A 27,150-nucleotide genomic window follows, 5' to 3' on the forward strand; every position below is an offset into this window, starting at 1 on the left:
AACTTATCTCCATGACAACGTCTTAGTCTTCAGTCAGGTATATATTAAAAGTAAACTTGTTTTATGCTTCAAGGAAAGATGTGCTTTAATGGATACTACTTTCCTTTGATGTCCAAATGTGGACGGTTCTAACTAGCAGTAACTAAACAGAACAATATTTAACCTTAATTTTCTCTTCAAGGTGGTTAACAGAGAACCCTACCTTTATCCTTTGGAGGAATTTCATAAGCCTAATAATTTATTTTGTAAGAAGATTATGTGCGTTGTCAAACGTTTAATACGACAGTTCTCGCACGTTTGCGTTAGACGCGAGATAAAGTATCTTTTGTTTTTGTGTTAGAACAACCACACAAAACCTCGTGTAAGATAAAGTCAGCGTATTGCGATAATCAATCAATAAGACCGGACATCAAACAACAACAGAACTTTAAACAAGAAAAGATAACTCGAGTTATATTGGTGGACAAAACAAGAAAAACTAAATCGGTTTAGCTCAATTTCACAGATGCGAACTTTTCCTCTGTTATAACCGAACTAAATTTAATAACATATATTGCGAACATTAGCTAGAAGTTACGTTTGTTAATCGTATAGTGTTGTTTTCCAAATCTTCCATTTTGTATTTTTAACCATACAAATGTTTGATTTCTATATTGGAAGCAAAATAAGCGATGTAATTTCCTATTCGATCATCATACACTTATTAGGATTGTTTGAGTCACGAATAAGGAGAATGTTTCGCAGCATTACCATTTTAACGTTTCTTCCGTAATGAAACGTATGGTGTATGAAACGAAAGTAATATTGTTTTTTATATGCAGTTGATTGAAAGCAATGTTTATAATAGCTCTTCTGGTTTTAGCGACAGTTCTGCAAACATCATTAACTTCTTGGAGTAACTTGATGAGTGGCAATAAACCCGTGGACTGAGTCCTGCCTCTCAGTTAATCCGTGGACTGAGTCCTGCCTCTCACTTCATCCGTGGACTGAGTCCTGCCTCTTACTTCATCCGTGGACTGAGTCCTGCCTCTCAGTTCTTGCTGTGTTGTGTAACTTTAACTATGGTGTTAGAATAAAAATACTCTCTAACAGATGGCGTGTTTCGTGTTTTGAAAGAAGTATGTCTGTTTGTTTGTTTTGGAATTTCGCACAAAGCTACTCGAGGGCTATCTGTGCTAGCCGTCTCTAATTTAGCAGTGTAAGACTAGAGGGAAGGCAGCTAGTCATCACCACCCACCGCCAACTCTTGGGCTACTTTTTTACCAACGAATAGTGGGATTGACCGTCACATTATAACGCCCCCACGGCTGGGAGGGCGAGCATGTTTGGCGCGACTCGGGCGCGAACCCGCGACCCTCAGATTACGAAGCGCACGCCTTAACGCGCTTGGCCATGCCAGGCCCCAGGAAGTATGTCAAAAAATAGAAAATCATTTTATATTGTGAATTTGACAAACAATAAACAAACAATATTTCTCTTTCTAAAAAATTTCCAGAAACAATGGCACCGTTTCAGGTATTAGATTCGTCTGTACCGTTTTTTTATTATAATTATTACAAAGAATTACTTGTATTAATAATAACTTTATGTCCTCAGAAACACTGCTGGATTTTGTCTGTTTAAATAATACTGTATATTTTAAGTATTACTAGAAGAAAGACTTGGTAACAGAAGTTTATACACAGAAACTTTGGTATGTATTTAGTCGTGTTGCCAAGGTTACTAAATTCACTTTAAAGTTTTATTTCTGAAGAACTTGTATTGTTCAAATATCAAGACTTGTTTTGGAACATCAGAATAAATGTTGTTGTTTAGGGCAATGTGATTAGTGGACATTTTGTTGTTTTATGTAAATACTGAGGAAGAGGGCCCAGCATGGCCAGGTGGGTCAAGGGGTTCGACTCGTAATCTGAGGGTGGCGGGTTCTAATCACCGTCGCACCAAACATGCTCGCCCTTTCAGCCGTGGGAGCGTTATAATATGACGGTCAATCCCACTATTCGTTGGTAAAAGAGTAGCCCAAGAGTTGGCGGTGGGTGGTGATGACTAACTGCCTTCCCTCTAGTCTTACACTACTAAATTAGGGACGGCTAGCGCCGATAGCCCTCGTGTAGCTTTGTGCGAAATTAAAAAACAAACCACACTGAGGAAGAATTGGCTTTCCATTTATTGTTGTCTCGAGGAAATTTTTCTTTTGCTTTGTAACAGAAAGTATTTGTTTTCCAGCAAAGTGGTTCGTAACTAAAGTTAATTAATATATAGTTTTGTATTAAATTTAGTAATAAACGTGTTTAATGACATATATAACTTATTCCATCTTCAAGATATTCTTATGTGGGGTGTAAGAATTTTGCCCTATCTGTATACAACGTGTAGTTACACGTATTTAAACATAATGTTATTTTCGTTTTACCTCACATGTTCGAATTTAATGTAATTTTTAAGCTAGAAAATTAAAATTAATTAATAATTTATTTCAAGTTATCTACCAGCAATTCAAAGTTCAAGTCTACGATGGATATGCCACTCGTGGAAATACTGGAATTCTCAGGTGTCACATCCCCAACTACGTAAGGGATTACGTTACTGTGACGTCATGGTCACGTGACGATGGTCATATGATCTTTCCAGCAGAATCATACGGTGAGTGCCTTATCTTTAAGAAACAGCGATTGTTTTAATATAATATTCAAAGATACTTTATTAAATAAAACAATAAAAAAGATAATTGAATAAAATAAAATAGATTGTTTTGAAATAATCTTACTAGATATATCATAACTATTGTATCTGTGAGAAAACCAGAATTTGCTCTATTCGATAACTTCGAGAAGTTGAAACATTTATAAATTACGAGGTCAGAATTTTTTTAAGAAACGAAGGAGGTGTGAAACAAATGAAACACTTATTTTTAATCGAGTTTTATCACATTCCAAACCACGTGAGGGATTACGTTACTGTGACGTCACGGCCACGTGACAGTGGCTGTGATCTTTGAAATATAATTTTTTATGTCTGTTAACATATATTATTTTCCACTAATTTATTATCATAAGACTAAGTAAGAAGTTTGTTTAAAGCCGACTGTGCTACCTTCAATATTTTAAAAGAAAAACTACAATTATTTATATTTATTACGTCATAGACTCACAACGTACAAACTTGCTGTTTGATTTTCTTCGGTTAAACAATGTTTTCCTTCACTTGTGTCAGACACATTTTAAATACACGTGTCTTAAGACCATACTACTACAGAGAGTAAGTTTCTTTACATTCCCAGTAAAACAATAAATCAATTTGTAGTGTTACAACAACTACTATTGGCTTACTAAATTTAAATCCTCGGGTTCTACCATGATAATGATAAACCACGGTTCAAGCCGAAACCATTGGTAGCTTCCTCAATTCTCTACAGTGAACAACATCTACAAGGTTCAGAAATTTCCATCACTCCAAACATCATGGTTGCAGTATAGTTTAACAACATAATTGTAGTAATTAGCTGGACAAATGATCAAACAAATTATACCGGCTCTAACAGAAACATACCCTTGTCATGGCAATCGCTAACAGTAATATTACAGAGGGTCTAATAACTTCTGTTTTAATTACGTAATACATCGATAGAAACGTTTACTTAGCCGCAGTTTTGTCGTTCGAATGTTCAATTATTCTTTGTGACAACATACGCGTTAGAAGTTATGTAATTGCTGTCATCGCTTAGGCTGTTCTTCACACTATTTCCTCACGCTAGATGAAGTTAAGCTTTACGTTGTCTTATAATGACAGTCGTTTGAAATAAACGGGCCTAATGTAAAATTAACGATGCAGAACCTCAACTATATCATCTAAATGGAAGACTATCTCTTCAACTAACTGTGTCTACTAGTTTATTTCTACTGCTATTATACGATGTCCAATGTTGCCTCTGTTGTTGTTATTTATAATATGCTTGTCATATTAATATTATACACGAGTCATTTATCTGATTTTCATCTATTTATTGGCTGGTAATTCCTAATTCACCCTGTACTGATAGTTTTTTAAAGATACACCAAAGTCATGTAAGAAAGTCGACCGTTAAGGGGTAATGATAACCACGTTTTTATCAGATTTATCATTTTGTTTTTAAATACCACTGTTATTTATTACGACTAATCGATGGCACTGTCCACTGCCCAGAAACACATAGAGTTGATTTAGGTTTATACTGATATAAGTGATAAAGTCTTGTACAGTTATCTAAACTGCAACATGATGAAAGATGAACAATCTGGTGGGTTGGTTACTTTCTGGTTCGGTATCTTAATGATGGCTTGTTGGATAGAGAAACAAATGAAAGTGAATAGCAATCATCTTTTGAAGTTAAACTGTATCACGGTTGGTATTTTAGTGTGAATGTTTGTGTTATGTCTATTGAATACCTTAGATATCACCAGATACAGAAACTACTGACTCCATAATAAAGGTGACTTTGGTCATCACTACATACAGTGTACTGACTATATAATAAAGGTGACTTTGGTCATCACTACATACAGTGTACTGACTCTATAATAAAGGTGACTTTGGTCATCACTACATACAGTCTACGGACTTTATAATAAAGATGATTTCCTCGGCAATTTAACTGTTGAAAACGAACTAACACGATATATTCTTTCTCAGGAGTACGAGCTAGTATGTAAGACATAGATTAACTGGTAAGCAGGTAATAAAATGCGCATGTTCACCGTCTCCAGAAGCAGATTCTAAATACGCACTATTTCCAAGTGGGGATTTACACATCAGAAATTCTGAAAGTACAGACTCAACCTACAACTACAGGTGTCACGTGACTGATCGTCTCACTGGTCACAGCGTCAGCAGTGTTACAGCAGGAAGATTGGTAGTGAGAGGTGCGTATTAAAAATGTTTAATTTAAACATGTTTTAGAATAAAGTTTTTCTTACGTTATTTCAAACCACTGTTAAACTTCGTTTAACATTACTTATTGTCATTAGTGTAATAATATTCGCTCATCCATGTGTTATCGCGTTAATGAATGCATTGTAACACAGCGCAAATCAAACTCTGCGAATCAAATTTAAGTTTTTCATGATGACAAGAAAACCACATTTTTGTATGTGTTTTGTTACCTTGCCATGTCGTTTGTCGACTACTTTGAGATTTAATCAAATTTCTAACATGTCGTTTGTCTGCTGCTTTAAGATTTATTCAAATTGTAACATGTTGTTTGTCTGATGCTTTAAGATTTTTTCAAATTTGTAACATGTTGTTTGTCTGATGCTTTAAGATTTTTTCAAATTTTTAACATGTCGTTTGTCTGCTGCTTTAAGATTTATTCAAATTTTAATATGTCGTTTGTCTGCTGCTTTAAGATTTATTCAAATTTTAACATGTTGTTTGTCTGCTGCTTTAAGATTTATTTCAAATTTGTAACATGTCGTTTGTCTGCTGCTTTAAGATTTTTTCAAATTTTTAACATGTTGTTTGTCTGCTGTTTTAAGATTTTTTCAAATTTTTAACATGTTGTTTGTCTGTTACTTTAAGATTTATTCCAATTTTTAACATGTCGTTTGTTTTATGTTTAAGATTTATTTATATCTTAGACATATCTATTGTCTTCTTCTAAGCTCTATTCTCACTGGCTCAGCGCTAAGTCTGAGGCCTATAACGCTCAGAAACGGGTTTCGATACCAGTGGTGTACATAGCTTTATGTTTAACCTCAAATAAACAAAACCTTTCAAGAGATATTTAATTTTCATTATATTCTAACTTGTCATGATGAATTAACTCAACAAATCTTTGTAACATTTCGTATGTTTACATTTTTATTCTGGTTTGTTTTTCAACATGTTACATTCTTTACGGAATTCTGATATTTATGAGAAAAGTATGGTGATTTTTTTTATCTTATTTCACTCTGTAATTGTTTCTAAGGCTGTAATTAAACTGACTCGAATGTTCTACAATAATTTATTTACGTGCTGGCATGTAATACCAGTTTTTGTGTAATGTATTTAGCTAATGCCAACCGATGACTTCAAAAAGCAACTAACATGAGAGAACTCATCGCTTGGATAAAGAAACAAACATTTTCCATCACACAGAACTACCAGAGAGCACTACACGTGTCTGCACGTTATATTAGGGCTAACGTTTATTAACTTGATTCGATTGGACATACCGGAACACTGTACAAATGCACGAACAACGCACATGCACTTATGAGTCTAGTTCTATTTATCTGTGATCTTAACAACAAAAACTGCGTCATTTATTAAAAAACCCCGCGTTTTATATAGGAAACATATATAACTGTTTTCTTAGTCGTAATTTAGTTCTAGAGGGTTTGACCTCGTGATTTTTAAGACAGCGTGGGATAGTATAGAAAGAAATATCGGGTACATTGTTATTACTTTGTTTGTTTTCCAATTTCGCGCAAAGCTACTCGAGGGCCATCCGTGCTGGCCGTCCCTAATTTAGTAGTGTAAGACTAGAGGGAAGGCAGCTAGTCATCACCACCCACCGCCAACTCTTTGGCTACCCCTTTACCAACGAATAATGGAATTAACCGTCACATTATATTGCCCCTATGACTGAAATGGGGGGCATTTTGGTACGACGGGGACTCGAACCCGCGACTCTTAGATTATGAGTCGAACGCCTTAACCCACCTTGCCATGTTGGTTCTGTTAGAAATCTAACTTTTCCTCAAATTATATCTATGGCTTTTAGTCTTAACATTTCTAATTCTATTTCCTATACTAGCACATGGTTACTTAACATATTTTCTGTAGTAACACATGGTTACTTAACATATTTCCTGTAGTAACACGTGGTTACTTAACATATTTCCTGTAGTAACACGTGGTTACTTAACATATTTCCTATACTAGCACATGGTTACTTAACATATTTCCTGTAGTAACACGTGGTTACTTAACATATTTCCTATACTAGCACATGGTTACTTAACATATTTCCTGTAGTAACACGTGGTTACTTAACATATTTCCTATACTAGCACATGGTTACTTAACATGGTTAACACGTGGTTAACATATTTCCTATACTAGCACATGGTTAGTAACACGTGGTTACTTAACATATTTCCTATACTAGCACATGGTTACTTAACATATTTCCTGTAGTAACACATGATTACTTAACATATTTCCTGTAGTAACACGTGGTTACTTAACAATATTCCTGTAGTAACATATGGTTACTGAACATATTTCCTGTAGTAACACGTGGTTACTTAACATAAACTATCCTCCTGATTACGGGTTCGCCATCCTGTTGAACATATAGAGATGTTTCAGTCCCTTAAGTGAAATAGACAAAAATTAACCACATGGCGTTTGGTGCCTGTGTAATATAGTTTATTGTACATGTGGTGAGTGTACATTGTTCTTTATATATATACGTATTTGGAGTTCGTGTTGGAGTTGGTTTTTCAACACACTCCTGTCCTAAGTATAGTTTCGTATAATGTTTTCCCCTGAGATAAAATGTTTTGAATATATTTACGTTAGATATATAATTTTTGAAGTAAAGACAAAGTTGCAGTTTTGAAATTAGAAACTAAACGTTTGAATACCGAAGTTAAACACTAAGCTCTTAAAATTGAATATTGTTATCTAAAAACATGTTTATATATAAGTTTTTGATGTGAAAGTAAAGTCAGTATATGTTAATTCATGACAATAGTAGGCACAGCTAGGAATTCGGTTAAACCAAACTATTATCTCGATACAATTGTATTCAATAAATTATAACTTTTTATTTTTTGATTATTCAGAAACCAGACACTCAAGTTTTCTCAGTGTGTTGCGGTACTTCTAGACCTTGTCTAAGTCACATGAGGTTCCCGAATCGTAGACTTCACTGCATGCTGAGTTTGGCTTGTACTGCGCCGTACAAAGCTACATCACTGCACGCTGAGTTTGGCTTGTACTGCGCCGTACAAAGCTACAGAGAAAATGTCTTCTATTACATTGTACGTAAACGTTAAGAAAATATAGTTCATTTTTTGTTACAACTTATGAATATTATCATCTAGGGCCCGACATGCCCGGATGAACTAAGGCGTTCGACTTGTAACCTGAGGGTCGCGGGTTCGAATCCCCGTCGCATCAAACACACTCGCTTTTTCAGCCGTGGAAGCGTTATATTGTGAAGGTCAATCCCACTATTCATTGATAAGGGAGTAGCCGAAGAGTTGGCGGTGGGTGGTGGTAACTAACTGCCTTCCATCTGGTCTTACACTGTTAAATTAAGGCCGGCTAGCACAGATAGCCCTCATGTAGCTTTGCGCAAAATTTAAAAACAAACTGTTGTTTTTTTGGCCGTCTTATTTCCGTAAGGAAATTGTCCTGACTAGGCTAAGCATTGGTCACAGTTTATAACTCATCGTTTTCTTTTATCTAGGACTGACCCACCAATGTTTGATCTTTGTGACACACAAGTCACAATAGCCCACGTTTTATTGTCGTCTCGGCGTTACAACCATATGTAGAGGTACTATTTTCGACCCCTATTTTCCACGGATTTACCCCTAAAGTAAGACAGTGTTATTAAAGATGGTAACCCTGTCGAAGCTGTTTTTAGTTTTTTGCGAACTTTAGGCCTTTTTAATTCTATTCAAATTTGGTAACTGCTTTTGGAGCTTTATTTGGTTTTACTTTTCATTAGTTTTTACCATTAGTATTTTTGCCACTTGTTTGGCACAGATAACTTCGTGTCTTAAAACACCAACAAACCAACCAACCTTAGAGTACAGCAAAACAAATCGTACAGAAAAATATATCATTTTGTACTACAACACAAAAACCTCGAACCTTAAATTTCATCTTTTACTCCAACATAAAATTCACAAAGATAAAATATCGTAAATCTTGTAGTAAAAATAGGGAACTCTATTAGATCGTGTTCAGTTGCATCGTACACACACAAAACACGTGGGATTCCATGTGAAACGTTAGATACAAAACACGTGGGATCCCATGTGAAACGTTAGATACAACACACGTGGATTCCATGTGAAACGTTAGATACAAAATACGTGGGATTCCATGTGAAACGTTAGATACAAAACACGTGGGATCCCATGTGAAACGTTAGATACAAAACACGTGGGATTCCATGTTTAGACACACAATGTGAAGACACAAAACACGTGGGATCCCATGTGAAACGTTAGACACAAAACACGTGGGATCCCATGTGAAACGTTGGATACAAAACACGTGAACCTGAGTTCTGTGATCCTATATATAGCGCGACGTAGAACACACATGGACCTGACTTACATTTCTAACCGTTAGGAGTTTGTTTTTTCACTTTGAGTTACATGTGTAACTACTAGAAATTTTTGTTAGCACTTTGAGTTACATTTGTAACTACTAGAATTATGTTTATATTCCCTTATTAGTGTCCAACGTTTTAACAACTACTGCAGTATAAGGTCAACCTGTCTTAACTGTCTTTTATGAGGTACATCATGTGAAGATGGTGGAATCACAACCATATCTCATGATAGAAGTTAATGTTGTTGTTTTATGGAAACCCTGAATGTCATCTTAGGTACGACATTAATCAGCAACATTTAATAATTGAAGGCTATCAGATTCAGTGTTGGTGACGTCACTTCGTCACGTGTGCTTGAATGATTAGGCTTAAGACAGTTTTATTTGATTAATTCCAGTTCTCAAAGAAATGCGTCTAGCGAATTAATAATTCTAGGTGGTTTTTTTAGTATCCTAGTTATACATTTATTTGGTAATTTTTTTGAAGACCGAAGGAAAATAATTTCAAAAGTTATTTAATTCAAAAATTACACACTCATCTGCGAGATTTACTTTTAAGCTGCTTGATCAATCAGTTAAAGGAATGAAAAATAGGTAGCGCGATGGGAAACAGAGATAATTGTATCTTAAACAAACACACGGTGTGTACCAACACTGTCTCTCTCCTCATCATGCGAGAGAAGAGGTTATTCGGAGAGGCTTAGATCGGTAAAGTGTATAGAATCAAAATGAAGGGTGGACTAGATTGGTCGGATCAACCCAGCTGTAAGTTTCCGCCTACGACAAAATGTCCAGCTCTGATCGGATTAATTTCTGTATTGATCAGTCGCTGTTCGTGTAACTATCAGACAGGTCATCCGTCGACGGATAAAGGAAGTTCTTTTCAAAAGCTCCGGATAGATCACGACAGCTGAATAAATCAGTGTACAGTTACTGAGCACGTGCTGAACCTCTTTACTGAATGACACCAAGTCGGTGACATTTTCTAGTGAGACTAATACATAAGAGCACAATGATATATAGAAAATTCAACTTTGAACTAAAACTATTTAACATTCACTTCGTTACAACCAGACAACAGTTTTTAAAGGTTAAAAATATTAAAATATCTCATTTCTTTGTAACTATTTGAATTTCAACATAACTATCCAAAGTAGGTCATTTGACCTACCTAGTGGTCATACGATTATTTTATTACGAGTTGTTTCCACAATCCAATCATATGCTTCAGAGTTTGGCTTCAATAAACTGTCTGCTTGTATATTCATCACTTATTGAGGTTCTAGTATTTTAAATACTTATGTATCATTCCTATTCTTATAAATACGCATACATCAGGGCCTAGAACACTGATTATCCAATTATTTACCTATGTTGTTTTATTAACTCTAATGTGACCAGATAATGACCTGCAGAACACATTTAGTTATTTATTAACAGAAATGAAGTTTAGTACTTTCCACCTTCTGTAGCTCGGACAATGTAGTCCATTCTATCAGATATTTTTAGTGGAAATTCTGTACTGGATTCTCGCTTCGCATACCCAATTTCAAGGCTATAGATTAAGAAATACACAAGGTATAAAATAGCTCATTTTGATGGAGTTTCTTCCATTTTTCTTCTTTGCACCCAAATAACAGAAACTTTATATAACAGAAAAACACAATTTTAGACATTTTTTGTCAAATTTAGTACACTGATAGACCTTTTTAACCAACAGTTTCGTTTTCTATGAATATAAGTCATATATATATAAAGTTATTCAATAAATACCGCTCAAATTTAACGATAATTTTTGCGCACGACTACGCAAAAAGACACGTGAGCTACCAGTCTAAGGATAAAAGTGGACAGTTTCTAGTTTTTATCATTCGGAGTAAATATGACTAATTTAAGCAGCTAAACTATAACATGAAAGCACGTGCAGGAACATAAGTATTCGTTAGGCCATGCCAACTATATTATTAGTGTTTCGCTCAGGTTTTTAAAAAAGTCATACGAGTAGACGGTTATTATTGATCATTCATTATCAACTCTTGTTAAATTTTATTAATTTATCCTAATTAAAGAACGTTTAGCGTCACAGAATATTGGCTTAAGTAAGCATTATGACTAATGATGCTTCATACGGCTGTATCGAATGCATGCGGGTGATGACATGAAACTGTTAACCTAAATTCCATTGCCTAAATATAATGCATGCTAATAGCGCTATTTGACAGAGAAAAACTACCACTATATATTTTAAAGAATCTGATTAGTTCTGTAGAGTATATGTCTGTTACGAATAACAGTGGAGCAGTCTTAAAGCTACTGTTGATTACAATCGAGTGCCACTTTCTTGTTTGGTGTAATTTGTTGGTGTGTTTGTTGATAAAAGTCATTATATCTTATAAAAACACCTTAAATGTTAAAAAAATGTGAGGAACGGATTGAGCGTGCGACGGAGAGTAATGAATCCAAAACTGGTGACTGGACTGACAGCTACACTTATAACATTGATAATAATTTTACAGCAAATATTAATTTACTGTCCTTCGCAGGTACAGCAGTAAATCTACGGATTTACAACGTTAAAATCAGGGGCTCGATTCTCCTCTGTGGACTCAGCAGATAGCCCAAAGTGGCTTTGCTATCAGAAAACACACGTTAATCTATTAGTTAGCCAGGCCACGTTTGGTGATCAGCTTGGGGCATGGTGGTTGGTAAAACAAAATACACGGTCCTTATAACTACTGAATTAATATTTACTGTCATATTATTATTAATACTATAAGTGCAGCTTCCAGTTTGACCGACGATTTTGATTTCGTTCATTCAAGTCACACACTGAATCTCGCACCTTTCCCATAATGCCTTAGGTGTTTTTGCTTAGATTATTACTAGACGACATTCTAGGCCTACCGCTTATATCATTACTTATGTTTTTATTTTATTTTAAAGCTATTGTTCTATGTAATTATTTAAAATTATTAATTCAAATATTCTATCTGTTGTTCTTCTAGTGTTTTAAAAGTTTAATTCCAGTTTTTAAAAACACTAATTACCTATTGATATATACCGAATTACCTAGGAGTATGAAACTAAACATGTTTATTATCGAAAAGGTTTTTTTTTTACTTCGCGCATAGGTATACGAGGGCTATCTGCGCCAGCCGTGCCAGACTAGAGGGAAGGCAGCTAGTCAACTCTTGAACTATTATTTACTAACGAATAGCGGGATTAACTGTCACTTAATAATGCCCCCATGGCTGAAAGGGCGAGCATGTTTGGTGCAACGGGGATTCGAACCAACGACCCTCAGATTACGTGCGCCTTAACCACCTGGCCATGCCTGGCCGTATCAAAGAAGTCTCTCTTATATCACTCTGTGATAGTTTCGTTTGTTTATTTCTTGAACTTCGTGCCAAAACCATCTCCGTTAGCCATCCCTGGTTTGGGAGTAACACACTATTCTTTTAACAACAAAAACTGCGATTGGTCGTGACATTATAACGCTCCCACGGCTGAAGAATCAAGAAGCTTCAAGGACGGGACTCGAATCAGAGGCCCGCAGATAGCGAGTCGAGCGCACTAACCACAGGGCCGATGTTGATTTATTTTGTATTAGATACATAAAACTGATATTTTGTCCTTAATTATATTTTAGCAGCCATGCTTCTCCCATATTAGAACATACATTATAAATATGACTGTGTGTTTACTTGTGTTGAAACGTATATGAAGTATACCTTTCGTGAGACATCTATAGAGTCATTATCACAGCAAGTTATTTGTGTTATTACGCTCAGAAAACCTAAAGTTATACTTAGAACACGAGGCAAAAAGAGATGATTATTAGCCTTACGTGCAGGTGCTGCCCTCTTTACTGAGATGACAGATAGTTATCGAGTTCTTATATCGTGCATGTTTCACTAGTGTAAACACGTTTACGTGCAGAGCGCGTGCCAATTGTTCAGGAAACTTATCAATTTTGCTCGACATATCATCGTTAGCAGTTCCCGCTTCCACGTTTACTAAAATATGATATAATAAAATCAAACTGTAAAAAAACTAATGCGCTATTTACTTATGGATTAGTTCCCAGCATAATTGAAAACTATTATATATTCATATTAGTTATAACCAGTTTCGGTGGTACCAGTTGCTACACGTTGTGGTTTCTTATCTGTTTAGTAATCACTAACTAAATAGACAGTTAAATGAATAGATAATTATTATTTTTATTTTGAGATCGATTACATGGCATGCGGTGTTCATCTGTTTTTCATCTTCAGTGGTGATGTGTATTAAAGAAGTTAAACAAATAACATTCGTGGTTTACTATATGTATCACAAGATTTAATAATGGTTCTATTTTCGTTTTATTACGTTAATTCATATTTTTATAAATTTTCACCAGATGGCGCTCATCGTTGTTGTTTTTTTCATCGTTGTGAAGAAATAAAAATAAGAAATAGAACTCTCTTATTTGTCTATCAAAAGTCCATTGAAGTGTTCCTTTTCTTCCTGACGTCTTGGAAGTAATAATGGACCGCTTTCGTGCTCACTTCCAATATTTTATCTTTTCCTTCCACAAGAATATTTATTTTTCTCTCCACATTTTCAAGTGAAAGTTTTTGTAACATGGACCAGTTATTAACACAACTCTTCCAAATTACGTTATCTTTCGTTTTCTTCTTGTCTGACACTAATTATATACAATTTTATTTTCTTTATAACTTCTAGAGTAATATTTTTGATATTGCGTTAGGTTCTGGTTTGTTTTTGGTTTTTTGCAGGTGTGCTGTTTTATGGAAGTTGAGAGAGTCGTAAAAACACATTTGTTTTGAGTAAATGTAAAGTGCTGTTCAACTTGGGAGAAATTGGTAATAACAGTTGTCATGGTGAACACGGCTTGGATTGTTTGTTTTAGAACAAAGCCATATTGGGCTATCTGCTGTGTCACTGCAAGGAATTGAACTTCGGATTCTAGCGTTGTAAGTCCATAAAACTTACCGCTTTCCCAAAGATTGTAATTTTTTATCTAAAACTACTATATATTATTTGAGTTACTGAGGTGTCTAATTATGTTATGTCGAGTAGTTTCGAACCTGAGATTTACACAGATAGCCCATCTTTCCCACAGATCCCCACACCAGTCAAGCTCCACGTCTTCTCCACTTCAGTAAAAACATACGAAGTCCAGAAGATTCAACTGCTATTCTTCTTTGCCTCGCGCATGGCTTTCCTAAACCTCGTTATGCGTGGTACTTCTCGGACAATGGCCGGATGACCGTCCTCAACAAGGGCCAACGAATTGACCAAATGGATGGAACTTTGGTTATTCGTCATGTGACCCGTGAGGATGCTGGGACATACTTCTGTATGGTTAGTAACGATGTTGGACAGGAGAGAGGGGAGGTCACACTGGACATTACAGGTCAGTAGAACTGAGAATTAAAATATTTGTAATAGATTAAGTTAAAACCATTATTAAACATGGTTGTAAGCCTTTCATGTTAAAACTTTTATCAAATGTAGCTTCAAACATTTCGCATTAAAAGTTGTTATTTTAATATGGAACCTTTAAACAACCTATTTTTGATGTCGTTATTGTCTATTTCCAGCGCCATTAAAAGCATCTATTTACCCTGAAAAACAAGAGGTTGAATCCGGAGATCCAGCTATTATTAATTGCACAGTCCAAGGATATCCGATACACTTCGTGAGTTGGTTGAAAGATCAGCGCACTCTCGTGGCGGACGGGAGAATCACATTTCCCACTCAAACAACTGTTCGTATTAATCCAACAAGACGTGAGGATGGTGGAATGTACCAGTGTTATGTGAGGAACTCCGAAGAATCAGTACAAGACGCTGCAAGACTCACCATATCAGGTCTGGACTTCTTTCTATTTATTTTACACTGTACTGACTCACCATATCAGGTCTCTTTTTGATTGTTAAGTTTAAGCCTTGTAGGAATTGTTCTATAGTAGATTTAATTTGCTTGAAGACATCAACTTAAATGACGTTTATTTCCTGTTTTCTTTTTTCACACCACCGTCCTTTGACACGCAGGTCAAATTTTAGAAGTTTGATTTTTCATAACGTAAGCCTCTTCCTCTGTGTCATCGTCTCAATAGGTTTCAGTTTCTACGTCGTTCGTCTCTCTAATGTTCCGCTTTCTCAATTTATGTTTAAAATGTCTTAAATTTCAATACTGTCAAATATTTATGTCAGTTCCTTGTTCAGATTATTTTACACCTTTCTAGATATCTTCTCTTTGACATACGTTGGGTGTTTCTGTCTATCTTCTCTTTAACCTACGTTAGGTGTCTATGTCAATCTTCTCTTTGGCAAATGTTGGGTGTTTCTGTCTATCTTTTCTTTAAACTACGTTAGGTGTTTCTGTCTATCTTCTTTATTACCTACAATAGGTGTTTCTCTCAGTCTCTTCTCTAACTCAAGACAAACTTCACCGACAACTTAAAGTGAGGAGGATATTTTGTTATTCAAGAACTCTAATACAGGACCAACTTGTAACACTTTATGTTTGGAGAGCTTGCTTTTATTAAGAGAAATATAATACAAATTATTTGAAATACAATGCAGTTATTATATACAAAACACAGTTTTGTGGACCACAAACTGATCCAAAACATTCAAGGTTGTGATAGGTGGTTAATTTATTTAGCGATATTGAAGTGTTACAAATAAATTTACAAAACGTTTTGTGGTTACTACTGATATCAGTGGAAACACTGTCTTGTTATTGTTATTGATATCAGTGGAAACACTGTCTTGTGGTTATTATTGATATCAGAAGAAACACTGTGTTGTGGTTCTGTTGATATCAGTGGAAACGCTGTGTTGTGATAACTGTTGATATCAGTAGAAACACTGTCTTGTGGTTACTGTTGATATCAGTAGAAACACTGTGTTGTGGTTACTATTGATATCAGTAGAAACACTGTCTTGTGGTTAATATTGATATCAGTGAAAACACTGTCTTGTGGTTACTATTGATATTAGTGGAAACACTGTCTTGTGGTTACTGTTGATATTAGTGTAAACAATGTCTTGTGATAACTTTTGATATCACTGGAAACACTGTCTTGTGGTTCTGTTGATATCAGTGGAAACGCTGTGTTGTGATAACTATTGATATCAGTGGAAACACTGTCTTGTGGTTACTATTGATATCAGTAGAAACACTGTGTTGTGGTTACTATTGATATCCGTGGAAACACTGTGTTGTGGTTACTATTGATATCAGTGGAAACTCTATCTTGTGGTTACTATTGATATCAGTAGAAACACTGTGTTGTGGTTACTATTGATATCAGTGGAAACACTGTGTTGTGGTTACTATTGATATCAGTAGAAACACTGTCTTGTTGTTACTACTGATATCAGTAGAAACACTGTCTTCTGGTTACTATTGATATCAGTGGAAATACTGCCTTGTTGTTACTTTTGATATCAGTGGAAGCACTGTGTTGTGGTTACTATTGATATCAGTTGAAACACTGTCTAGTGGTTACTATTGATATCAGATGAAACACTGGGCTGTTACTGTTAATATCAGTAGAAACACTGTGTTGTGATTACTATTGATATCAGTAGAAACATTGTCTTCTGGTTACTATTGATATAAGTGGAAATACTGCCTTGTTGTTACTTTTGATATCAGTGGAAGCACTGTGTTGTGGTTACTATTCATATCAGTTGAAACACTGGGCTGTTACTGTTAATATCAGTAGAAACACTGTGTTGTGATTACTATTGATATCAGTGGAAACACTGTCTTGTGGTTACTATTGATATCAGTCGAAATACTGCCTTGTTGTTGCTATTGATATCAGTTAAAACACTGTGTTGTGGTTACTATTGATATCATTGGAAACTCTGTCTTGTGGTTACTATTGATATCAATGGAAACACTGTGTTGTGGTTACTATTGATATAAGTGAAAACACTGTGTTGTGCTTACTATTGATATCAGATGAAACACTGGGCTGTTACTGTTAATATCAGTAGAAACACTGTGTTGTGATTACTATTGATATCAGTAGAAACATTGTCTTCTGGTTACTATTGATATAAGTGGAAATACTGCCTTGTTGTTACTTTTGATATCAGTGGAAGCACTGTGTTGTGGTTACTATTCATATCAGTTGAAACACTGGGCTGTTACTGTTAATATCAGTAGAAACACTGTGTTGTGATTACTATTGATATCAGTCGAAATACTGCCTTGTTGTTGCTATTGATATCAGTGAAAACACTGTGTTGTGGTTACTATTGATATCATTGGAAACTCTGTCTTGTGGTTACTATTGATATCAATGGAAACACTGTGTTGTGGTTACTATTGATATAAGTGAAAACACTGTGTTGTGCTTACTATTGATATCAGTAGAAACAGTGTGTTGTGGTTCCGTTGATATCAGTGGAAACATTGTGTTGTGATAACTACTGATATCAGTGGAAACACTGTGTTGTGGTAACTATTGATATCAGTGTAAACACTGTCTTCTGGTTACTATTGATATTAGTGGAAACACTGTCTTGTGGTTACTGTTGATATTAGTGTAAACAATGTCTTGTGATAACTTTTGATATCACTGGAAACACTGTCTTGTGGTTACTATTGATATCAGTGGAAACACTGTGTTGTGATAACTATTGATATCAGTGGAAACACTGTCTTGTAGTTAGTATTGATATCAGTAGAACACTGTGTTGTGGTTACTATTGTTATCAGTAGAAACACTGTCTTGTGGTTACTGTTGATATCAGTGGAAACACTGTGTTGTGGTTACTATTGATATCAGTGGAAACACTGTGTTGTGGTTACTATTGATATCAGTGGAAACACTGTTTTGTGGTTACTATTGATATCAGTAGAAACACTGTCTTGTGGTTACTATTGATATCAGTGGAAACATTGTCTTGTAGTTACTGTTCATATCAGTATAAACACTATCTTGTGGTTAATACTGATATCAGTGAAAACACTGTCTTGTGGTTACTATTGATATCAGTGGAAACACTGACTTGTGGTTACTGTTGATATCAGTGGAAACATTGTCTTGTGGTTACTATTGATATCAGTGGAAGTACTTTCTTGTTGTTACTATTGATATCAGTTGAAACACTGTGTTGTGTTACTATTTATATCAGTGGAAACACTGTGTTGTGATAACTATTGATATCAGTGGAAACACTGTCTTGTAGTTAGTATTGATATCAGTAGAACACTGTGTTGTGGTTACTATTGATATCAGTAGAAACACTGTCTTGTGGTTACTGTTGATATCAGTGGAAACACTGTGTTGTGGTTACTATTGATATCAGTGGAAACACTGTGTTGTGGTTACTATTGATATCAGTGGAAACACTGTTTTGTGGTTACTATTGATATCAGTAGAAACACTGTCTTGTGGTTACTATTGATATCAGTGGAAACATTGTCTTGTAGTTACTGTTCATATCAGTATAAACACTATCTTGTGGTTAATACTGATATCAGTGAAAACACTGTCTTGTGGTTACTATTGATATCAGTGGAAACACTGACTTGTGGTTACTGTTGATATTAGTGTAAACAATGTCTTGTGGTTACTATTGACATCAGAGGAAACACTGTCTTGTGGTTACTATTGATATCAGTGAAAACACTGTCTTGTGGTTACTATTGATATCAGTAGAGACACTGTGTTGTGTTACTATTTATATCAGTGGAAACACTGTCTTGTGGTTACTATTGATATCAGTGGAAACACTGTCTTGTGGTTACTATTGATATCAGTGGAAACACTGTCTTATGATTACTGTTGATATCAGTAGAAACACTGTGTTGTGGTAACTATTCATATAAGTGAAAACACTGTGTTGTGGTTACTATTGATATCAGTAGAAACACTGTCTTATGATTACTGTTGATATCAGTAGAAACACTGTGTTGTGGTAACTATTGATATCAGTGAAAACACTGTGTTGTGGTTACTATTGATATCAGTAGAAACACTGTCTTGTTTTTACTACTGATATCAGTGGAAACACTATCTTGTGGTTACTATTGATATCAGTAGAAACACTGTGTTGTGGTTCCGTTGATATCAGTGGAAACATTGTGTTGTGATAACTACTGATATCAGTAGAAATACTGCCTTGTTGTTACTATTGATATGAGTGGAAACACTGTGTTGTGGTTACTATTCATATCAGTTGAAACACTGGGCTGTTACTGTTAATATCAGTAGAAACACTGTGTTGTGATTACTATTGATATCAGTGGAAACACTGTCTTGTGGTTACTATTGATATCAGTCGAAATACTGCCTTGTTGTTGCTATTGATATCAGTGAAAACACTGTGTTGTGGTTACTATTGATATCATTGGAAACACTGTCTTGTGGTTACTATTGATATCAGTGGAAACACTGTGTTGTGGTTACTATTGATATAAGTGAAAACACTGTGTTGTGCTTACTATTGATATCAGATGAAACACTGGGCTGTTACTGTTAATATCAGTAGAAACACTGTTTTGTGGTTACTATTGATAACAGTAGAAACACTGGGTTATAATTACTGTTGATATCAGTAGAAACACTGTGTTGTGGTTACTATTGATATCAGTACAAACACTGTCTTGTGGTTACTATTGATATCAGTAGAGACACTGTCTTGTTGTTACTACTGATATCAGTGGAAACACTGTCTTGTGCTTACTATTGATATCAGTGGAAACACTGTCTTGTGGTTACTATTGATATCAATGGAAACACTGTGTTGTGGTTACTACTGATATCTGTGGAAACACTGTCTTGTGGTTACTATTGATATCAGTGGAAACACTGTCTTGTTGTTACTACTGATATCAGTGGAAACACTGTGTTGTGGTTACTACTGATATCAGTGGAAACACTGTGTTGTGGTTACTATTGATATCAGTGGAAACACTGTGTTGTGATAACTATTGATATCAGTGGAAACACTGTCTTGTAGTTAGTATTGATATCAGTAGAACACTGTGTTGTGGTTACTATTGTTATCAGTAGAAACACTGTCTTGTGGTTACTGTTGATATCAGTGGAAACACTGTGTTGTGGTTACTATTGATATCAGTGGAAACACTGTGTTGTGGTTACTATTGATATCAGTGGAAACACTGTTTTGTGGTTACTATTGATATCAGTAGAAACACTGTCTTGTGGTTACTATTGATATCAGTGGAAACATTGTCTTGTAGTTACTGTTCATATCAGTATAAACACTATCTTGTGGTTAATACTGATATCAGTGAAAACACTGTCTTGTGGTTACTATTGATATCAGTGGAAACACTGACTTGTGGTTACTGTTGATATCAGTGGAAACATTGTCTTGTGGTTACTATTGATATCAGTGGAAGTACTTTCTTGTTGTTACTATTGATATCAGTTGAAACACTGTGTTGTGTTACTATTTATATCAGTGGAAACACTGTGTTGTGATAACTATTGATATCAGTGGAAACACTGTCTTGTAGTTAGTATTGATATCAGTAGAACACTGTGTTGTGGTTACTATTGTTATCAGTAGAAACACTGTCTTGTGGTTACTGTTGATATCAGTGGAAACACTGTGTTGTGGTTACTATTGATATCAGTGGAAACACTGTGTTGTGGTTACTATTGATATCAGTGGAAACACTGTTTTGTGGTTACTATTGATATCAGTAGAAACACTGTCTTGTGGTTACTATTGATATCAGTGGAAACATTGTCTTGTAGTTACTGTTCATATCAGTATAAACACTATCTTGTGGTTAATACTGATATCAGTGAAAACACTGTCTTGTGGTTACTATTGATATCAGTGGAAACACTGACTTGTGGTTACTGTTGATATTAGTGTAAACAATGTCTTGTGGTTACTATTGACATCAGAGGAAACACTGTCTTGTGGTTACTATTGATATCAGTGAAAACACTGTCTTGTGGTTACTATTGATATCAGTAGAGACACTGTGTTGTGTTACTATTTATATCAGTGGAAACACTGTCTTGTGGTTACTATTGATATCAGTGGAAACACTGTCTTGTGGTTACTATTGATATCAGTGGAAACACTGTCTTATGATTACTGTTGATATCAGTAGAAACACTGTGTTGTGGTAACTATTGATATCAGTGAAAACACTGTGTTGTGGTTACTATTGATATCAGTAGAAACACTGTCTTATGATTACTGTTGATATCAGTAGAAACACTGTGTTGTGGTTACTATTGATATCAGTGAAAACACTGTGTTGTGGTTACTATTGATATCAGTAGAAACACTGTCTTGTTTTTACTACTGATATCAGTGGAAACACTATCTTGTGGTTACTATTGATATCAGTAGAAACACTGTGTTGTGGTTCCGTTGATATCAGTGGAAACATTGTGTTGTGATAACTACTGATATCAGTAGAAATACTGCCTTGTTGTTACTATTGATATGAGTGGAAACACTGTGTTGTGGTTACTATTCATATCAGTTGAAACACTGGGCTGTTACTGTTAATATCAGTAGAAACACTGTGTTGTGATTACTATTGATATCAGTGGAAACACTGTCTTGTGGTTACTATTGATATCAGTCGAAATACTGCCTTGTTGTTGCTATTGATATCAGTGAAAACACTGTGTTGTGGTTACTATTGATATCATTGGAAACTCTGTCTTGTGGTTACTATTGATATCAATGGAAACACTGTGTTGTGGTTACTATTGATATAAGTGAAAACACTGTGTTGTGCTTACTATTGATATCAGATGAAACACTGGGCTGTTACTGTTAATATCAGTAGAAACACTGTTTTGTGGTTACTATTGATAACAGTAGAAACACTGGATTATAATTACTGTTGATATCAGTAGAAACACTGTGTTGTGGTTACTATTGATATCAGTACAAACACTGTCTTGTGGTTACTATTGATATCAGTAGAGACACTGTCTTGTTGTTACTACTGATATCAGTGGAAACACTGTCTTGTGCTTACTATTGATATCAGTGGAAACACTGTCTTGTGGTTACTATTGATATCAATGGAAACACTGTGTTGTGGTTACTACTGATATCTGTGGAAACACTGTCTTGTGGTTACTATTGATATCAGTGGAAACACTGTCTTGTTGTTACTACTGATATCAGTGGAAACACTGTGTTGTGGTTACTACTGATATCAGTGGAAACACTGTGTTGTGGTTACTATTGATATCAGTGGAAACACTATCTTGTGGTTACTATTAATATCAGTGGGATATTATTTGTTCATTATTTTTTCTCATTCTCAGCTGATTATTACTCAACTCTCATACTCAGCTGACTGTTACTTAATTCTCACACTCAGCTGATTGTTACTCAACTCTCATACTTGGCTGATTGTTACTCAACACTCATACTCAGCTGACTGTTACTCAACTCTCATACTCAGCTGACTGTTACTCAACTTTTATACTCAGCTGACTGTTACTCAACTCTCATACTCAGCTGATTGTTACTCAACTCTCATACTCAGCTGATTGTTACTCAACTCTCGTAATCAGCTGATTGTTACTCAACTCTCATACTCAGGTGACTGTTACTCAACTCTCATACTCAGCTGACTGTTACTCAACTCTCATACTCAGCTGACTGTTACTCAACTCTCATACTCAGGTGACTGTTACTCAACTCTCATACTCAGCTGATTGTTACTCAAGTCTCATACTCAGGTGACTGTTACTCAACTTTCATACTCAGCTGACTGTTACTCAACTCTCATACTCAGCTGATTGTTACTCAACTCTCATACTCAGCTGATTGTTACTCAACTCTCATACTCAGCTGATTGTTACTCAACTCTCGTACTTAGCTGATTGTTACTCAACTCTCATACTCAGCTGATTATTACTCAACTCTCATACTCACCTGATTGTTACTCAACTCTCATACTCAGCTGACTGTTACTCAACTCTCATACTCAGCTGACTGTTACTCAACTCTCATACTCAGCTGACTGTTACTCAACTCTCATACTCAGGTGACTGTTACTCAACTCTCATACTCAGCTGCTTGTTACTCAACTCTCATACTCAGGTGACTGTTACTCAACTTTCATACTCAGCTGACTGTTACTCAACTCTCATACTCAGCTGATTGTTACTCAACTCTCATACTCAGCTGACTGTTACTCAACTCTCATACTCAGCTGATTGTTACTCAACTCTCATACACAGCTGATTGTTACTCAACTCTCATACTCAGCTGATTGTTACTCAACTCTCATACACAGCTGATTGTTACTCAACTCTCATACTCAGCTGATTGTTACTCAACTCTCATACTCAGGTGACTGTTACTCAACTCTCATACTCAGCTGATTGTTACTCAACTCTCATACTCAGCTGATTGTTACTCAACTCTCGTACTTAGCTGATTGTTACTCAACTCTCATACTCAGCTGATTATTACTCAACTCTCATACTCACCTGATTGTTACTCAACTCTCATACTCAGCTGACTGTTACTCAACTCTCATACTCAGCTAATTGTTACTCAATTCTCATACTCAGGTGACTGTTACTCAACTCTCATAATCAGCTGATTGTAACTCAACTCTTATTCTTAGCTGACTGTTACTCAACTCTCATACTCAGCTGACTGTTACTCAACTCTCATACTCACGTGACTGTTACTCAACTCTCATACTCAGCTGACTGTTACTCAACTCTCATACTCAGCTGACTGTTACTCAACTTTTATACTCAGCTGACTGTTACTCAACTCTCATACTCAGCTGATTGTTACTCAACTCTCATACTCAGCTGATTGTTACTCAACTGTCGTACTCAGCTGATTGTTACTCAACTCTCATACTCAGGTGACTGTTACTCAACTCTCATACTCAGCTGACTGTTACTCAACTCTCATACTCAGCTGACTGTTAATCAACTCTCATACTCAGGTGACTGTTACTCAACTCTCATACTCAGCTGATTGTTACTCAACTCTCATACTCAGGTGACTGTTACTCAACTCTCATACTCAGCTGACTGTTACTCAACTCTCATACTCAGCTGATTGTTACTCAACTCTCATACTCAGCTGACTGTTACTCAACTCTCATACTCAGCTGATTGTTACTCAACTCTCATACTCAGCTGACTGTTACTCAACTCTCATACTCAGCTGATTGTTACTCAACTCTCATACTCAGCTGACTGTTACTCAACTCTCATACTCAGCTGATTGTTACTCAACTCTCATACTCAGCTGACTGTTACTCAACTCTCATACTCAGCTGATTTTTACTCAACTCTCTTACTCTGCTGACTGTTACTCAACTCTCATACTCAGCTGATTGTTACTCAACTCTCGTACTCAGCTGATTGTTACTCAACTCTCATACTCAGGTGACTGTTACTCAACTTTCATACTCAGCTGACTGTTACTCAACTCTCATACTCAGCTGACTGTTGCTCAATTCTTATACTCAGCTGACTGTTAATCAACTCTCATACTCAGGTGACTGTTACTCAACTCTCATACTCAGCTGATTGTTACTCAACTCTCATACTCAGCTAACTGTTATTCAACTCTCATACTCAGCTGATTGTTAATCAACTCTCATACTCAGCTGACTGTTACTCAACTATCATACTCAGGTGACTGTTACTCAACTCTCATACTTAGCTGACTGTTACTCAACTCTCATACTCAGCTGACTGTTACTCAACTCTCATACTTAGCTGATTGTTACTCAACTCTCATACTCAGCTGACTGTTACTCAACTCTCATACTAAGCTGACTGTTACTCAACTCTCATACTCAGCTGATTGTTACTCAACTCTCATACTCAGCTGACTGTTACTCAACTCTCATACTCAGCTGACTGTTACTCAGCTCTCATTCTCAGGTGACTGTTACTCAACTCTCATACTCAGCTGACTGTTACTCAACTCTCATACTCAGCTGATTGTTACTCAACTCTCATATTTAGCTGACTGTTACTCAACTCTCATACTCAGCTGACTGTTACTCAACTCTCATACTCAGCTGACTGTTACTCAACTCTCATACTCAGCTGATTGTTACTCAACTCTCATACTCAGCTGACTGTTACTCAACCCTCATACTCAGCTGACTGTTACTCAACTCTCATACTCAGTTGACTGTTACTCAACTCTCATACTCAGCTGACTGTTACTCAACTCTCATACTCAGTTGACTGTTACTCAACTCTCATACTCAGCTGATTGTTACTCAACTCTCGTACTCAGCTGACTGTTACTCAACTCTCATACTCAGGTGGCTGTTACTCAACTCTCGTACTTAGCTGACTGTTACTCAACTCTCATACTCAGCTGACTGTTACTCAACTCTCATACTTAGCTGATTGTTACTCAACTCTCATACTCAGCTGACTGTTACTCAACTCTCATACTCAGGTGACTGTTACTCAACTTTCATACTTAGCTGACTGTTACTCAACTCTCATACTCAGCTGACTGTTACTCAACTCTCATACTCAGTTGACTGTTACTCAACTCTCATACTCAGCTGATTGTTACTCAACTCTCATACTCAAGTGACTGTTACTCAACTCTCATACTCAGGTGGCTGTTACTCAACTCTCATACTTAGCTGATTGTTACTCAACTCTCGTACTTAGCTGATTGTTACTCAACTCTCATACTCAGCTGATTATTACTCAACTCTCATACTCACCTGATTGTTACTCAACTCTCATACTCAGCTGACTGTTACTCAACTCTCATACTCAGCTAATTGTTACTCAATTCTCATACTCAGGTGACTGTTACTCAACTCTCATAATCAGCTGATTGTAACTCAACTCTTATTCTTAGCTGACTGTTACTCAACTCTCATACTCAGCTGACTGTTACTCAACTCTCATACTCACGTGACTGTTACTCAACTCTCATACTCAGCTGACTGTTACTCAACTCTCATACTCAGCTGACTGTTACTCAACTTTTATACTCAGCTGACTGTTACTCAACTCTCATACTCAGCTGATTGTTACTCAACTCTCATACTCAGCTGATTGTTACTCAACTGTCGTACTCAGCTGATTGTTACTCAACTCTCGTACTCAGGTGACTGTTACTCAACTCTCATACTCAGCTGACTGTTACTCAACTCTCATACTCAGCTGACTGTTAATCAACTCTCATACTCAGGTGACTGTTACTCAACTCTCATACTCAGCTGATTGTTACTCAACTCTCATACTCAGGTGACTGTTACTCAACTCTCATACTCAGGTGACTGTTACTCAACTCTCATACTCAGCTGACTGTTACTCAACTCTCATACTCAGCTGATTGTTACTCAACTCTCATACTCAGCTGACTGTTACTCAACTCTCATACTCAGCTGATTGTTATTCAACTCTCATACTCAGCTGACTGTTACTCAACTCTCATACTCAGCTGATTGTTACTCAACTCTCATACTCAGCTGATTGTTACTCAACTCTCATACTCAGCTGATTGTTACTCAACTCTCATACTCAGCTGACTGTTACTCAACTCTCATACTCAGCTGATTTTTACTCAACTCTCTTACTCTGCTGACTGTTACTCAACTCTCATACTCAGCTGATTGTTACTCAACTCTCATACTCAGCTGATTGTTACTCAACTCTCATACTCAGGTGACTGTTACTCAACTCTCATACTCAGCTGACTGTTACTCAACTCTCATACTCAGCTGACTGTTACTCAATTCTTATACTCAGCTGACTGTTAATCAACTCTCATACTCAGGTGACTGTTACTCAACTCTCATACTCAGCTGATT

At 36.0% G+C, this 27,150-nt stretch overlaps 1 protein-coding gene across 3 annotated transcripts in view; it reads left to right on the forward strand.

Moving 5' to 3' along the window:
• The window catches only part of LOC143246800 (cell adhesion molecule Dscam1-like), a 152,899-nt gene that overhangs the window by 56,218 nt on the left and 69,531 nt on the right, over positions 1-27,150 (forward strand). For 2 of the 3 annotated variants that reach the window (XM_076493959.1, XM_076493957.1), the window contains exons 3-6: positions 2,482-2,643; positions 4,743-4,898; positions 14,447-14,740; positions 14,928-15,197. In XM_076493959.1, coding sequence (XP_076350074.1) covers positions 2,482-2,643; positions 4,743-4,898; positions 14,447-14,740; positions 14,928-15,197 — 882 coding nt within the window. The remainder of the gene's footprint in view (positions 1-2,481; positions 2,644-4,742; positions 4,899-14,446; positions 14,741-14,927; positions 15,198-27,150) is intronic. The other variant, XM_076493958.1, reaches the window with a different exon arrangement.

The sequence above is a fragment of the Tachypleus tridentatus genome, chromosome 3 (assembly GCF_004210375.1).
Source record: "Tachypleus tridentatus isolate NWPU-2018 chromosome 3, ASM421037v1, whole genome shotgun sequence".
In the NCBI taxonomy this organism is placed as follows: domain Eukaryota; kingdom Metazoa; phylum Arthropoda; class Merostomata; order Xiphosura; family Limulidae; genus Tachypleus; species Tachypleus tridentatus.